Below are 16,866 nucleotides of genomic sequence, written 5' to 3' on the forward strand. Positions count from 1 at the left end.
CTGACGACGGCAGGAGAGACGTTAGGGGCGACAGAGAGAAGAAAAAGTATATACGAAGACTTAATAAAACGTGTCGAATCGTTGATGAAAAACGAGTAGAAATGAAAAAAAGTGTTTTGATAATGATTTATGCTTCTGAGAAAATGCTACCAGCGGGCTATAAGATGAGATTTTAAGCTCAAAAAGACCCCCAAACACCTCTCTTAAAAGGCACATAATATCTTACAGCTCATAAAGTTCTTGACACCGATTTAGATTGACTATTTTTTTCAATATTAGTTTCCAATGTCGTAATTAGTATTCTTCCCGTTATTACCGAGGTGTTTATGTACTTATAGGACATGTTGTTGTTGGTATGTGTTGCGTCTACCTTTATTATGAAGGTGTGCTACGTACCTGTATGAGGGGAGGGTGTTGTTGAGGTGGTCGCGGCAGTACAGTTGTCGCATCTGCCTGCCGGGTCCACAGGCGGCGCGGGAGGGGAGGCTGCAGCTGCCCCAGGGGCCCGGCACCCAGGCGGCGCCACCGCACGGCTCCACGCGGCACGTCTCCACCTGTGTCAGCTCGTCGGGTGGAGGACAGCCCTTGCCTCCTGAAAGTGATGAGAGGGTTAGTGTTATTGTCAGTCTGGTGTAAGAGAGTCGATGTAGGTAAATTCTTGAATATTTTACGGGTCTTTTTTATTTCCTTTTGTTGTTTTTTCATTGAGGAAGAATGTAGTAAGACAAAGACCTTTAGATGTTTTTTTTAGGGAAAATGTTTTGTTCATTGGTATCTTCTTATCTTCCTTTCTTACGTTAAATAGCAATTTGAATTTTAAATGAGCATGCGTATTTTTCGAGATAATGTAACATCTTTCCTAATCATACTAAAGGATCAGAGTTTTAGCATACTTGAAATACAGACAATACCTGACCCTGAAAATTACAAACTCATTACAGACATTATACGTGAACAAAATAGATGGAACGTAGATGATTTTGAAAAACACAGAAGGATGACTGCAAATACCAGGAAAAGGGAACTATATGACGATGATATTCTTGTGTGTAGTCCATAAAAAAAACAAATAAGAAAGGAAGAATAGAAGTACTGCAAGAAAGAACGAAAGCGAAGTGAAGCGATTAGCAGTAAGCCTCAGTACCAGGTCCAGGTGGCGCCACGATGCTGGTGTTCCTCTGAGTGTAGCCAACGTGCAGCTGACTGGCGCAGGGTCTCGAACACGGGGACCACGGCGACCAGGAGCCAGTCACGCAGTCGTAGGAGCAGGGGACGTAACAATCCTGGTTCTTCGGCGCCCCGCCCAGCTCCGCCTCACACTCCTCCTGGGGCGCTGGGGCCTGGGGGGGTGAGGAAGGGTGAGTCGGGATCGTTACCTTAGTGCTTAGTTTTGTCTCTTTGGGGGTTTGCGGTGAGGAATAGCACTTCAAGCTTGTCAGTGTTTGTATGAGAAAAAATACATGTTATATTCTCCTTCTACACGGCTTGTTTTTCTATTTCAAAGGGTTATTAGCATTTTTTTTTTTAGGTTTGAATGTGATAAACAATAGTAAACTGTATCCCCGTGTTGTTTAAATTGAAAAGATCACTTACTAGAGCTACACGAATGTCAGTTTGCATAATATTGTAAGTGTAATTGAATAGCAAGTTATTAAAAGACAATGAAGAAAGTTTGCACATAAAACAAACTTTCAGTGAGACAACAAATGAAAACTGATATTAGACACTTCTCCGAGTATATTAAGACGAACTAATAAACAACTAAGCAAGAGGAAGAGTAACAAGAAACTGGACATTTTTTCAAGGCGTATTAAAAACAAAAATCTTAAGTAAGTGTAAGTGAAACCTATTTAAAGATTATAAAGGAAATATTCACCTAAATCAAGCAAACTAAAAGAAACAAAGTCCACCAGTCTTTTAAATAGTACTGTTAATGAAGCCCACACTCACGCCGGCGCTATCCAGGCAGGAGGCGTTGCGTAGCCTGACCCCGAGGCCGCAGGAGTGCTGGGCGTTGGTCAGGAGGCACTCGGACCAGGGCGCCATGACCCACTGGTGGCACTGAGCCTCGTGACACTCGCTTTGCTCCTCCAGCGGCGGACACTCGGCGCCGCCCACACTCGGCGTCACCACCACCTGACGACGCCGCCGCCTGAACCCTGGGACCGAGGATTTGTTTTAGTGATGGGAATATTTAAGGAATGAGAATATTTTTGATGGGAATATTTTTAACCTAATATTTTTGATGGGAATATTTTTAAGCGATGGGAATATTTTTGATGGGAATATTTTTGATCAGAATATATCTAATCGATGGGAATATTTTTAGTGATGGGAATATTTTTGATGGGAATATTTTTGATCAGAATATATCTAATCGATGGGAATATTTTTGATGGGAATATTATTGATCAGAATATATCTAATCGATGGGAATATTTTTAGTGATGGGAATATTTCTAAGCGATGGGAACATTTTTAGTGATGGAAATATTTTTAAGTGATGGGAATATTTTCAAGTGATGGGAATATTTTAGTGATGGGAATAGTTTTAAGTGATGGGAATATTTTAGTGTTGAATATTTTTAGAGATGGGCATATTTTTAAGTGATGGGAATATTTTAGTGATGGGAATATTCTAGTGATGGGAATTCCCCTATTGATGGAAATATTTTAGCGGCGGATGTATTTAAGGAATGGGAATATTTTTAAAGGGAATATTTTTAAGTGATGAGAATATTTTAGTGATATTTTGTAGTGATTTTTTTTTCTAGTGATGGGAAGGATTTAGTGAGGGAAATATTCATAGTGGTGCAAATATTTTAGTAGCGGAAATATTTTACTAATGGAATATTCTATAGACGAAAGTATTAAAGATGAGTATTTTTAGTGATAGAAATACTAGTTAACAGCAAAAACACACATGCCACAAGACACACCATTGATTAACTATAGAACCAGAGCTTTATATATCTACCTCCATTTTATTCTTTCTGTGATGCTTTTGTGATATTTTTTATAAAGGGCAAAGCTTAGATCAAATGGATTATACTTTATGGTGGAGTGGTTCCCGTGGGTCATGCCTCTGTACCTTTGTTCGTACCTGGGGTGGCGGGCGGCGGCGAGGCGGTGCAGTCTGTGGGGGTACAGATGCCCCAGGCGGACCACGGACCCACCTGGCAGTCCCTCTCGCAGCCCACCTCACACCTGACGAAGGAGAGAAGAGTTGACGCAAAACAACCGAAACAAAAATAAAACGGTATACACTTTCACTCGTTTTTAATTGCTCTTACGATGATGATACTAATACAAATAGTCCGGCAAGCTTTAGTTAGATAATTCATATGTTTCTTGACTAATATTTCGGTGATTTGATGTTTTTAGTGCTGGTGAAAAAACGTTGACGTGTAAATAAGGCAAAATATTATCGCGGTATTGATTAAAACGAAACTTTATCAGAAAATTCTCGAAGCTGCTCCTTGATGTAAACTTTGCCTAAAAAAATACGTGAAGGTGTTTCGTCATACAAACTTTGGGAATTGATGATTTATTCACACTAAAAAAACTATATATTGCTTAGTTCATCCCTTCTTTCCTTGCTATCCTCCCCCATCTCTCCTTCCTTCTGTTACTTTTTCCCTCCTTTCCTTCTTCTTTCCTCTTATGTCTTACCTCCTTCCTCCTCTCTGTGCCCTCTGTGATCATCTTCCTTTTTCCATTAGTCCACCCCCAAAAAAGATGGTTGTTTTAATAGGTATTTTTCTTTTCGTTTTCAGGTAAGAATGCAACGGATTGTCACCTCCTCGGCTTCGTACTTTTGAGGTAAGAGAGAGAACCGGAGACAGACAGACAGAGACAGACACACATACTTAAGAAACAAAGAATTAGGCGACAACAGAGGCATGGAGACAGATAAACAGACTTGTACAAATGTAAACAGAAACAAAGACATACATGTAATAACAGAAAGAGAAATAGGCAGAAAAAAAACAGACTAACAGACAAACAAAGAGGAACAGGAAAAGAAACAGAACAAAATAATCAGACAAACAGAGACAGACACAAAGAAAGATAGGAAAACCCCCCACGAAAAACAGACACCACACTCTAGAAACAAACACACACAGACAGACAAAGAGATAGACACTAAAAATAAAATAAAATAAAATAAATAAATAAATAAGTGAATAAATGATTGAATGAATTAATAAAAGTAATAAAGTAACACCCAGAGAGAGCAGATAAATAACTAGATAAATAAGTTAGTAAATTAAACAAATAGAAAAGAACCCAGAAAAGAAAAAAACAAAAAAACCCAAATCACCAACACCAACGCCAACACTCCACAGACTCAAGACCTTACATAAGACTCGATCCCTTTAACAGCGGCCATAAAGAGGCGAATTTCCATTACGTGTGTCTACTGGACGGATATAATGCCGAGGTTAGTTCCGTCTGCCTCTCAATTGCCGGGACGTGGAAAACCTTATCTGGGCGAGGGATTGACCGGCTTAGAGAGAGAGAGAGAGGTGGAAGGGAGAGCAGAGAAGGAAACAGATAGGAATGGAGGGAGAGAAAGCGAGAAGATGGGATTGGTTACACGGGGAAGGGAAATGATAGAAGGATGGAAGGAGGAGAAATGAACAGCCCGGAAGAATAGAAAAAAAAGGAAAAATGAAAGGAAAGAGAAGAAGGGATTGGTAACAGAGAGAACGTGAAGAGATGGGAAGGTGGAAGGAAGAATAGGAAGAAGAGGAACATAAGAGGATAGTTAACAAATGGAAAGTGAAGGAACAGGAAGGTTGAAAGGAAAAGAGTGAGGAAGGGAAAAGGAAGGGATAGTAACATTTGGAAAGGAGAGGAGCGGGAAGGTAGAAGGGAGAAGGAAGGAAGGAGAGATAGAAAGTAAGGAAAAGGAGAGACGAGAATGTGAAAAAAAGGACAGAAGGGAAAAAGGAAGAGATAGAAAATAAGGAGAAAGGAAAGATGTAATTATTTTAGAAAGACAGGAAGGGAGGGAAACAAGAATTAAGAAGGAAGGTGGGAGAAAAGGAGATAAACAAAACAAATGGAGAGAAGGGGAGGGAGGAAAAAATAAGTCCCGTGGAGGAAAAGGAGCAGGAAGGAGAGAAGAGAGATAGGAAGAAAGGGAGAAGGAAGGAAATGAAGCAGAAAAATAAAACAAAATCAGAGAACAAAATGATGACATGAAAAAAAGATAAATGAAAGGGGAAAATAATATGACATAGAGAGAAGAAAGGAGTAAAAGAGGGAATTCAAGGAGGGAATGAAGAAGGGAGGAAAGAGGAAGGAAGTAAAAACGAAATCAGAGAAAATGATAACATGAAAAAAAAGGTAAATGAAAGGGAAAAATAAAGGACATAGAGAGAATACAGAAGCGAGGAAAAGAGGAAATCGAAGGAGGGAAGGAAGAAGGGAGGAAAGAGGGATCGGAGGAGGAGGGAGAGGAGGAGAATCCGAAAAAAATGATAACATGAAAAAAAGATAAATGAAAGGGGAAAATAATATGACATAGAGAGAAGACAGAAGCGAGGAAAAGAGGGAATCGAAGGAGGGAAGGAAGAAGGGAGGAATGAGGGATCGAAGGAGGGAAGGAGAAGGAGGGAGAGAAGGGAGAGCGGGGGAGCAATATAAGGGAGAAGGAGGACCAGCTTGGGGCCTTCCGATAGTCCACGATTATTCGCTGGAGGTCAATATCGGCCAAGGTGCCATAAAATGTGATGTCCCTCCCTCCCTCCCCTCCTTCCCTCCCTTCTTCCTTGTTTCCTTCCCTCCCTCCCTCCCTCCCTCCCTTCCTCCTCCCTTTCTTCTTGTTTCCTTCCCTCCCTCCCTTCCTTCCTTCCTCCTTTCCTTCCTTCCTCCTTTGTACCCTTTTTTTCCCCTTCTTGCTTCTTCCCTCTTTCTCTTTCCCTCCATCTTTTCCTCGTGTTCTCCTTCTATCCTCCCTTCCCTTCCCTCCCTCCTTCTCTCCTCCCTCTCCTTTCCTTCTTATCTTCTTTGTACCCGTATTTTTCTTTTTTTCTTTTTCCCCCCTCCGTCTCTTCCTCTCTCTCTCTCCTCTCCCTCTCTTCTTTCTTCCCTCTTTCCTTCCTGTTTTCCCTCCTTCCTCCCTTCTTTTCTTTGTTCCTATTTTTCCTCGTTTTTTTTTTCCTCATTCTCCTCCCTCCTTCTACCCTCCCTCCCTCTCTCTTCACCCTACTTCCCTTTCTCCCTCCTCCTCCTCCTCCTCCTACACTCCCTCGTTCTCTCCTTTTTTTTCTATCCTGTTCTCCTACCTTTCTTCTTTGTTTCCTTCCTTCCCTCTTTCTCTTTCTTCTTTTCTTCACGTTCCTTTTTCATCCTTCATTTCTTTTCCATTCTTCACTGCTTCCTCTCTTCTTTCCCTCTCTAACTGTCTATCTATCTATCTATCTGTCTATCTATCTATCTCATCCCATCCTTACCATTTCTCCTTTCTTCCTTCCTTCTCCTTCCTTGCCCTCCCTCCACTCCCCTCCTTCCCTTCCCGCCCCTTCCCCTCCCCTCCTTCCCTCCCTCCATTTGTCCTCTCGCTGTCAGATACATTCCAGGAGGAGCCTCGTGCCCAAGGGTGCTGAGTATGGGCGGGAGGAGAGACGGGAGGGAGGGAGGGAAGAGGAGGGAAGAAGAGAAGGAGAGAATGGTAGCAGGGAAAGGGGATAGCGTGGATGGGATTTGGAGGGATAGGAAGGGAAGAGGCGACGATTGGAAGGATGGAATTGAAGGGCAGGGTAAGAAGGAAAGGAATAAAAGGAGAGATGGGAGATTAGTGAAGGCTGGAAAGGTGAGAGAAGGTAATAGAAATAAAGTGAAGGGATTAAGGGGAAGGGCAGAAGAGGAGAAAAGGAAAGGAGAGGAGGGGAGAGAAAATGAAAACAAAATCAGAAGAGGAAAGGAAAGGAAAGGAAAAGAGAGGAAAGGAGAGGAAGGAAACGGACGAGTGGAGGTTAGGAAGGAAAGGGGACAGTGGGATTGGTAGGTTTAATAAGGGGATGAAAGAATGAAGGAGCTTGTTAACTCTTGCATAAGGGATTTGGACAGCATAGGGATGAGTTAGAGTGGAGATAACTGAAGAAGATTGGTAGAAGATGTGTTGAAGGGAATAAAGAAAGAACGTGGAGAAGGAGAGGAGAGAGAGGTACAGACGAATAGAGAAAGATGAAAAGGAATAAAGAGGAAGGAAAACAAAAGGATGAGGATTACAAATGGGAAGAAAAGAAGGCGGATGAAAGGGAGAGAGAGAAAAAAAGGTGAGGGGAGAAAGAGAAGATGGATGAAGATAGATTAAAGAGGGAGAGACGTGGGCTATAATCAGCTTGTAGGGTGAAGGAAAAAAATAGAATAGGGAAAAGTGGAAGGAGGAGAAAGAGAAGGAGTTAGGTGAAGGAAAAGGAAGTGGAGTATAGAATAGGAGGTGGAGGAATGGGGTAAGGAAAAAAGAAATAAAGGAGAGAAGAAAAGAAGGAGTAAGAGGAAGGAAAGGAGAAAGACTGAATAGAAAGAGAAAGAAGAAAGAAGTAGAGGGGAAAGAGTAAGACGAAGAAAAATTTAATTGGAAGAGAAAGAGATGAACAAGAATGGTAAGGAGGAGGAGAAGGAGGGAAAAAGAACGAGAGAATATAGAAAAGAAGGCGGAAATTAAGAAAGAAAGGAGAGAAAGAAAGAATGAAAGAAAGGAAAAGCAAAATGATAGAACGAAAGATGGAGGAAGGAAGGAAGTATAAAAAGTAACAGGAAGGGGAAATAAAAGAGGGAAAAAAAGGAAGGACGAAACCAAAAAAAGACAAAATGGTAGGAAAAAAGATAGCTAGAGGGAGGAAGTGTAAGAAATAAAAAAGAAAGGGGAAATAAAGAAGGGGAAAAAAAGCAACGTAGAAGCCAAGGAAAGAAGAAAGGAAAAAAAAAGGGAGAACGACTCAAAATCTTCGTCGTCCACGTCAGTTTATCGCTGCTGACGGAGGCGTAGCGACGAGAGGAAGTTAAATTTGGCCGCCACGAATCAGAGACGATCGTTGGGAAGCTTTGGCACGCGAGGGAAGGAGAGGAAAAGAAGATTAAAGGAAGATGAGTGGTTTTAAAAGGAGGAAGAAAGAGGGGGAAGAAGAGAAAAGAGAGGCAAGAAGGACGTTCAAGGGAGATTAAAATAGAGATGAAGAAAGGAAGAGGAAAGAGAGAGAGAAGGATTGTGGAGAAGATTAAAAGAAGATGAGGGTTTTAAAAGGAGGAAAGAAGAGAGGGGGACGAAGAGAGAAGAGAGGCGAGAAGGATGCTGAAGGGAGATTAGAATAGAGATGAAGAAAGGAAAAGGAAAGAGAGAAGGATTGAGGAAAAGAAGATTAAAAGATGAGGGTTTTAGAAGAGGGAAAGAAGAGAGGAAAGAGGTAAGAAGAGAGAGAGGAGATTAAAAGAAAGAGGAAGAAAGAGGAAAGAGATGTGAGTAGATGAGATTGTAAAGGAGGCAAGAAGAAGAAGGGAGAGAGAGAGGCAAAAAGAATGGGGTGAGAAGAGAGAAGAAGAGCGAGGAGGCTGATGAAGAGAGGAGTTAAAAGAAAGATGAAGAAAGGGGAAAAGAAGAGAGAGAAGAATGTTGATAAAAGAAGATTAAAAGGAAGAAGAAGATATTAAAGTAGGAAAGGAAAGAGAAAATAATACTGATAAGAGAAGAGAAGAAGGGGGAGAAGGATGATGAAGAGAGGAGTTAAAAGAAAGATGAAGATGGAGGAAAAGGAGAAAGAGATGTTGGAAAAAGAAGATTCAAGGAAGAAGAGGGTTTTAAAAAAGGAAAGAAAGAAGAATACTGAGGTGAGGAAAACATGAAAACAAAGAAAGAAGAAAAGAATACTAAACTTAGGAGAAGATTTAAAAGAAGATGAAGATAATTAAAGAGGATAGAGAGGAGGATAGAAGGAAAGTAACCGCGAGGAGATGACAAAACAGCGGGAAGGAAGAAAGGAAAGAAGAATAAATGGATGGAATAAAGGGAGAAGAAGAAGAGGCAGAAACAACGAAGAAGAAGAGAGGGAGAGGGAAAGAGGCGAGAGGGAAAAAGGAGTGAAATTAGCGAAGAGGAGAATGGAAAGGAAGAGGGAAGAGAAGGGGAAGGCGAGGGAGGAAGAGGGGAAGGAGAAAGGAGAGGAAGGGAAGCAATGGAATCAGAGGAAAGGAGAAAGGGGACGAAAGAGAAGGCGAGGTAAAGAAGAATAAGAGAGGAATGTGAAATAAAGAAGAAAGAGAAAAGAAAGAAAAAGTGAGAAAAAAATGAGAAAAAAAAGTGGGGAAAGAGAAAGGGAGGTAAAGAGGAACGAAAAATGAGAAAGAAAGAAAAAAAGATGAAAAAAAGTGAAAATGAGACGAAAGACGAAAGAAAGAAAAAGAAAGGAGGAAAGGAATATAATCAAAGAAAGGAGGAAAAGAATATAATCAAAGAAAGGAGAAAAAAAGGAAGAAAAGAGAGAAAAAAGCGAGAAACCGAGAGAGGAAAGGAAATTAGAGGGTACCGGAAGAGAGAGAGAGAGAGAGAGAGAGAGAGAGAGAGAGAGAGAGAGAGAGAGAGAGAGAGAGAGAGAGAGAGAGAGAGAGAGAGAGAGAGAGAGAGAGAGAGAGAGAGAGAGAGAGAGAGAGAGAGAGAGAGAGAGAGAGAGAGAGAGAGAGAGAGAGAGAGTCAACAGGAGACAACACCGGCTGATTGAGTTCCTGAGAGTTTGATAAAAGTGTTAGAATTCTTTAGAGGAGGAGAAGGAGGAGGAGGAGGAGGAGGAGGAGGAGGAGAGGGAGAAAAGAAGAAGAAGAAGAAAGTGAGATACAAGAAATTAGGTTACGTATGAGAGCAAAGAGAGAGAGAGAGAGAGAGAGAGAGAGAGAGAGAGAGAGAGAGAGAGAGAGAGAGAGAGAGAGAGAGAGAGAGAGAGAGAGAGAGTCGCTGGAGAAGTGTAAACAAGAGGAAGAAGAGATGATGAGGGAGAGCATGCGGTATACTCTTCCTCCTCCTCCTCCTCCTCCTCCTCCTCCTCCTCCTCCTCTTCGCCCCCTTGTTTGTGCAGTGGCGGTCTCTGGGACGTGGAATAAAGAGGTTTCAAGAGGGGTTTTCAAGAGGAGTTTAAAGCCTTGGGGTAAAGCGGCCTTTCCCAAACAGCTCTTGATTCTGCGATGATGAAGTACCCGCGCTGGAGGTGGTGGTGGTGGGGTGGGGGTGGGGTGGTGATGGTGGTGGTGGTGGTAGTGGTGGTTGTGGTGGTAGTGGTGCTGGTAGTGGTGGTGATGGTGGTACATATTTGATTTTTTTTTTTTTATGATTTTTTTTTTTTTTGGTATTATAGAAAATTTACATTATATATTATTTTTGCCTTTTCTCTGCCCCCTCTTTTTTTTTCTTCAAGATAGGAATATAAGAAGTAGAGGAGAAGGAGGAGGAAGAGGAAGAGGAAGAGGAAGACGAAGAGGAGGATAAGAATGAGATAAATAAGAAGAGAAAGAAAGATGCAGATAATAGTGATAAGGATTTTAGATATCAGAGAGAAGGAATAAAGTAGGCTAAATAACACACACACACACACACACACACACACACACACACACACACACACACACACACACACAAATCCTCCCAAATTCACGGTCTCTTGATTGTCTAATATATATCTTCGTCAGCATCTTGGCAAACCACCAACTCTCTCTCTCTCTCTCTCTCTCTCTCTCTCTTTTAATCTCCATCACCGTCCCATCTTCTTTTCCTTCTTTCCTTAGTTAGAGAAGAGGAGTTGATGGGGCTCCTTGGCTCGCTTCCTGATTTTTCTTTTTTCCTCTTCTTTTCCTCCTCTTCCTTCTACCTCTTGTGTTCCTTTTCTTCTGTATTCTGCTTTCTTATCCTGATCATCCATTTTTATCCGCTCTCTTTACTCCCTCTTTCGCTTTTTTTGTTTTGTTTTTAATCTTCTTCCTTCCTCTTATCCCTTCATTTTATTTTTCTTCCTCTTTCCTCTGTGTTCCTCCCCGTCTACTTTCCTTTCTTACCTCTTCCTCTTCGTTCTTCATTTTATCTTTTTCTCTTATTTTCTTTTTTTCTCTTTTTATCCTTTCTTTCTGCTCGCATTCCATTCTTACCTTGGTATTTATTTATTAGTCTGTATCTTAACGTCTACTTTCCTTTCTTACCTCCTCCTCGTTCTTCATTTTATCTTTTTCTCCTGTTTTCTTTTTTTCTTTTTTCATCCTCCTCCTCTTCGTCCTTGCTCCTTTCATTTTATTCTTTCCTCTTTCCTGTGTATTCTTATCCTGGTATTTATTTATTATTCTGTAATTTAACGTCTACTTTCCTTTCCTATTTCGTCCTCCTCCTCGTTCTTCATTTTATCTTTTTCTCTTGTTTTCTTTTTTCTTTTTCCAGCTTTTTTTTCTGCTTTAACCTTGTCTTTTTATGATCTGTTTTCTTTCTTCTTCATTTTCACTCATCTCTTGTTTTTTTTTCCTTCCTACCGCCTTTTTTTCTCTTTCTTTTTGCATTCATCTCCTGACCTTTCTTTCGTTTCTTGTCCTCTTTCGTTCTGGTTCCTTTCCATTCCTCGTCTTTCTCCTCCTTTTCGTCCCTTTTTCTCGTTCCTCTTCCTCTTTTTGCATTCATTACCTGACCTTTCTTTCGTTCCTTGTCTCTTTACGTTCTTGTTCCTTTCCATTCTTCGTCTTTTTCCTCCTTTTCGTTTTTTTTCCTTTTCTTTCGTTCTCGCCATTTTTATCAGTTGTCTTTTTCTTCTGTTTCCTGTTTATTATTTTTTGTTTAATGTTTTTCTTCCTCCTACTTTTTTTTTCGTTCCGTTTTTCGTCTTTCTCCTCATTTTCGTCCTTTTTTCTCGTTCCTCTTCCGCCTCTTCTGCTGTCTAACGTTTTCTTTCATTGTCCCCTTACGCACTTCTTTCCCCTTTCTTTCCTTGTCCTTCTTCCCCCTCCTCGTTGTCATTCTCTTCTTCCTTTTTTTCCTACTCTTCCTCCTTCCTCTTCCTCCTCTTATTCCTCTTTCTTACTGCATTTCTACCCTTTTGTTCCTCGTCTAGCACCTCCTCTTTATCTTTTATTTTCTCTTCCTCTTCCTCTTCCTCTTCCTCTTCAACCTTCCTCTTCTTCCTTCTTTCATCCCGCAGTCATTCCCTTTCGTTCGTTGTCTTATTTCGTCCTCTTTCCTCTCCTTTCCTTGTCCTTCTCCTCTTCCTCTTCCTTTCTCCTCTTATTCCTCTTTCTTACTCCATTCTTATCCTTTTGCTCCTCTTCTTTTCATCTCCTCTTTACCTTTTATTTTCTCGTCCTTTTCCTCGTTCTCCTCCTCCTCTTCCTTCCTCTTCCTTCCTCTTCCTCCTCTTGTTCCTCTTTCTTACTACATTCTAATCCTTTTGTTCCTCTTCTTTTCATCTCCTCTTTACCTTTTATTTTGTCGTCCTCTTCCTCTTCCTCTTCCTCCGTCCTCTTTCCCTTTATTCCTTGTCCTCCTCCTCTTCCTCTTCCTTCCTCCTCTTATTCCTCTTTCTTTCTACATTCCTACCCTTTTGTTCCTCTTCATCTCCTCTTTACATTTTTATTTTCTCGTTCTTTTCCTCGTTCTCTTCCACCGTCCTCTTTCCCTTTATTCCTTGTACTCCTCCTCTTCCTCTTCCTCCTCCTCTTATTCCTCTTTCTTACTCCATTCCTACCCTTTTGTTCCTCTTCATCTCCTCTTTACATTTTTATTTTCTAGTTTTTTTCCTCGTTCTCTTCCTCCGTCCTCTTTCCCTTTATTCCTTGGTTTCCTCCTCTTCCTCCTCCTTCCTCCTCTTATTCCTCTTTCTTTCTACATTCCTACCCTTTTGCTCCTCTTCATCTCCTCTTTACATTTTTATTTTCTCGTTCTTTTCCTCGTTCTCTTCCTCCGTCCTCTTTCCCTTTATTCCTTGTCCTCCGCGATGTCTTCCTCTTCCTCTTCCTTCCTCCTCCTCCTCCTCCTCTTTGCCCCGGATAAATAGATCTAGCAAGGACGCCCCGGCTGGATCCTTTCCCTCACGACACAGCACGACATATTGTGCAATCTTTACGTTTTTCCCTCCTGACTTCTTTTCCTCTCCTTTCTTTTTCTTTCTTTGTGTTGCCTTTTCTAACCTTTTGTCTTTCCCCACTTTAATTTTTGTTCGCTATTTTAGTCTTTCTTGTTTCTGTTTTATTTCTTGATCTTTTCCCAATCTTTACTTTTTTCCCCCTGTCTTTTTTTTCCTCTCCTTTCTTTTTCTTTCTTTGTGTTGCCTTTTCTAACCTTTTGTCTTTCTCCACTTTAATTTTTGTTCGCTATTTTAGTCTTTCTTGCTTCTGTTTTATTTCTTGATCTTTTCCCATTCTTTACTTTTTTTTCCTTCCTGCCTTTTTTTTCCTTTCCGTTCTTTTTTCTTTCTTGCTGCTTCTTATTTTTGTATTTCTCTGTTTTTTTTTTATTATTTTATTTCTCGCTCCTATTTTCACACTTTCTTTTGCCCTCCTTTCTTGTTTTTTTTTTTAATGTTTTGTCCTGCAGTTCTTTTTCGTTCGGTTAATTTTTTCTTATTAATATTTTTTTCTGTCTTTCTTTTTTAATATTTTTTGTTCCACCTTTACTTTTCTTTCCTTTCCCCGCCTTTTTTTCCCTTTCTTTCATTCTCGCCATTTTTATCAGTTGCCTTTTTCTTCTTTTTTTTGTTCATTATTTTTTTGTTTAATGTTTTTTCTACCTTCTTTTCTTCAAGCTTCCTTTTGCCTTCTTCTTTACTTGCCTTTCATCCATAGTTTGTCTTTCTCTCCTCGTTCTTGATATTATAGCTTCTTTTCTTCTTCCTGTTATTTTTTTTCAAGCTCTTTATTTTCTTCCTTGTTTTCTGGGGTTTTTTGTTTCTTGGTATTTTTTTTCTTCTCCTTTCTCTCGTTTCTTCTTTTTTTCTTGCTTCTCTTCTTGTTTCTTTTTTATACTTTTTCCTCTTTACTTTGTCTTTGGAATAATACAGTCTAGAGGTCACAGGTAGGAGGTAAGAGGAGGAGGAGGAGGAGGAGGAGGAGAAGAAGGAGGAGGAGGAAGTGTTTCTTTTTTTTCTTTTTGCTTTCTCACGTCATGTCAAGAAAACTTCTGAACGTTGTCTCATTTTTCTGCTCATCAAGAAAAGGAGGAGAAGGAGGAGGAGGAGGAGGAGGAGGAGGAGGAGGAGGGAAAGGAGGAGGAGGAAGAAGACGTTAACGAGAGAAATTTCATGATATCCACACACACACACACACACACACACACACACACACACACGCACACACACACACTAATGAAAAAAAAGTGAGTGACAGTCGTGCATGAGAGAGAGAGAGAGAGAGAGAGAGAGAGAGAGAGAGAGAGAGAGAGAGAGAGAGAGAGAGAGAGAGAGAGAGAGAGAGAGAGAGAGAGAGAGAGAGAGAGACCAGTAACCAAAGTGAGTGTCGTTTGAATTGATGTTTCCATGAACGTTTCAGTGTAAATATGTGTGTGTGTGTGTGTGTGTGTGTGTGTTTATGAAAGCCACATCACAAAACTAGTACCATTAAACACACACACACACACACACACACACACACACACACACACACCACATAAACAAACTAACTAAACAACTCCAAACTCAGCAACAGTAAACACCACCACCACCACCACCACCACCAACAACAACAACAACAACAACAACACCACCACCACCACGACCACCATCAACAACAACAACAACAACAAACACAAACACCAAACACCCAACAAACGAGACAGTCATTTTTTCCGCCACGCTGTCTGTCAATTGGGAAATAAACAAATTAATTACGCAGATTGGAAAGAGCGAAGTGCGTTTTTTTTAGTCCGAAACGCCATTAGCGGCGCGTTCATTAGAACCAGAAGCGACAAATTACAACGCTTTGTACGGGACACATACACGTTTCTAGGGGGGGGGGGATAGGGGGAGGGGGAGGAGGGGATATAGAGGAGGAGAGAGAGAAAGAGAGGGACATAGGGTAGGAGAGGAAGGGATATAGGTTGAGATGAAGGGGCGTAGGGACAGAGGAAGGGTGACTGGAAAAGAGGAAGGGACATAGGAAGAGAGAGGAAGGGATATAGGGAGAAAGGAAGGGGCATAGGGAAAGAGGAAAGGTGTTAAAGAAAGAGAAGAAGGGATATAGGAGAGAGAATGGGCATAGGTAGAAAGGAAGGGACAGGGAAAAAGGAAGGATGATTGGAAAAGAGAGGAATGGGATATATGGAGAAAGGAAGAGCCATAGAGAAAGAGGAAGGGTGACAGGGAAAGAGAAGAATGTACATAGGAAGACGGACATAGGGGGTCATAGGAAGGGACAAAGGTACATAGGTCTGCTTTGGAAATGTCAGGAAAATATGGTGATGTTACTGGTGATGGTGGTGGTAGTGGTGATGGTGGTGTTAGTGGTGATGGTGGTGTTAGTGGTGATGGTGGTGTTAGTGGTGATGGTGGTGGTAGTGTGAGGAATAGAGAGTGAGAGGGATAGGTATAGGGGCATAGGTATAAGAGGATAGGTATAGAAGGGATAGGTATTGGGGGTATATTTATAAGTATAGAGAGAGAGAGAGAGAGAGAGAGAGAGAGAGAGAGAGAGAGAGAGAGAGAGAGAGAGAGAGAGAGAGAGAGAGAGAGAGAGAGAGAGAGAGAGAGAGAGAGAGAGAGAGAGAGTTGGGAAGGGAAACGAAACTAGAGTGACAAAGCGCTAAATTGTCGAACTTAATGGAGTGAAAATCTAACACACACACACACACACACACACACACACACACACACACACACACACACTACTGACGTGCTCTCGCAAAATAGATAAATAAATAGATGAATAGAAAGAGAGAAAGGAGGATGAGGAGGAGGAAGAGGAGGAGGAGGAGGAGGAGGAGGAGGAGGATAGATGGCATAAAAGAGGATAAGAAAAGGAAAATAAGAAGAGCGAAGCATAAGAGGATAAAATAGAATAAATGGGAGGAACGTGATAGCGGAGGAGGAAGAGGAAGAAGAAGAGGAAGTGGAGGAGGAGGAGGAGGAGGAGGAGGAGGAGGAGGAGGAGGAACACAGCAACTCTTGTGTTCTCAGGTAACCGGAAGCCGAGCAGGTCTTAACGAGGTTACCTGCTTTGCGAACCTGTCTATTCCCTCGACATTTTACGGCTGGGGGAAATAAAAATGGAGGAGGAGGAGGAGGAGGAGGAGGAGGAGGAGGAGGAAGTAGTAGTCAAGGTAATATGAACCGAAGGAGAAGTCAGAGAGATAAAAAAAAAAACAGGAGACTAAGACAAGAGGAAGAAAAAGAGGAGGAGGAGGAAATGGATGATGATGAGAGGAGGAGAAGGAAGAAGAGAAGACAAAGGAGTAGGAAAAAGAGAAAGGAGAGGAGGAAACGACGAATTGAAGGAGAGATTGAGATGAATATGTCTCACGAGGAGGAGAACGAAAGAGAGGAGGAGGAAAAGAAGGAAGAGAAGAAGGAGGAAGAAGAGGAAGAAGAGAAGTCATGTTAGCAGGAGAAATCAAGGAAGAAAAAGACAAATTGAAGGAGACGGAGAGGAGTAAGACTGACGAAGGGGAGGAGAAGGAAGAGGAAGAAGAGAAGAAGGAGAAAGAGAAGGAGGAAGAGGAAGAAGAGAAGTCAAGGAGATGGAAGGAGAAATCACAGAGAAAAAGGCAAATTGAAGGAGACGGAGAGGAGGAGGAGGAGGAGAAGGAGATGAAGAAGAAGGAGGAGAAGAAAAAAGAGAAGAAGGAGGAAGAGAAGGAGGAAGAGGAAGAAGAGGAGAAGTCAAGGAAATGGAAGGAGAAATCAGAGAGAA

At 41.4% G+C, this 16,866-nt stretch overlaps 1 protein-coding gene across 1 annotated transcript in view; it reads right to left on the bottom strand.

Annotated features, from left to right (window-relative positions):
* The window catches only part of LOC127002120 (thrombospondin type-1 domain-containing protein 7A-like), a 214,560-nt gene that overhangs the window by 12,530 nt on the left and 185,164 nt on the right, over positions 1–16,866 (bottom strand). Inside the window, exons 6-9 of the mRNA XM_050867706.1 lie at positions 3,104–3,207; positions 1,951–2,159; positions 1,145–1,340; positions 397–592 (exon numbers count right to left, since the gene is read on the bottom strand). Of these exons, the coding sequence (XP_050723663.1) occupies positions 397–592; positions 1,145–1,340; positions 1,951–2,159; positions 3,104–3,207 (705 nt within the window). The remainder of the gene's footprint in view (positions 1–396; positions 593–1,144; positions 1,341–1,950; positions 2,160–3,103; positions 3,208–16,866) is intronic.

The sequence above is a fragment of the Eriocheir sinensis genome, chromosome 22, assembly GCF_024679095.1.
Source record: "Eriocheir sinensis breed Jianghai 21 chromosome 22, ASM2467909v1, whole genome shotgun sequence".
In the NCBI taxonomy this organism is placed as follows: domain Eukaryota; kingdom Metazoa; phylum Arthropoda; class Malacostraca; order Decapoda; family Varunidae; genus Eriocheir; species Eriocheir sinensis.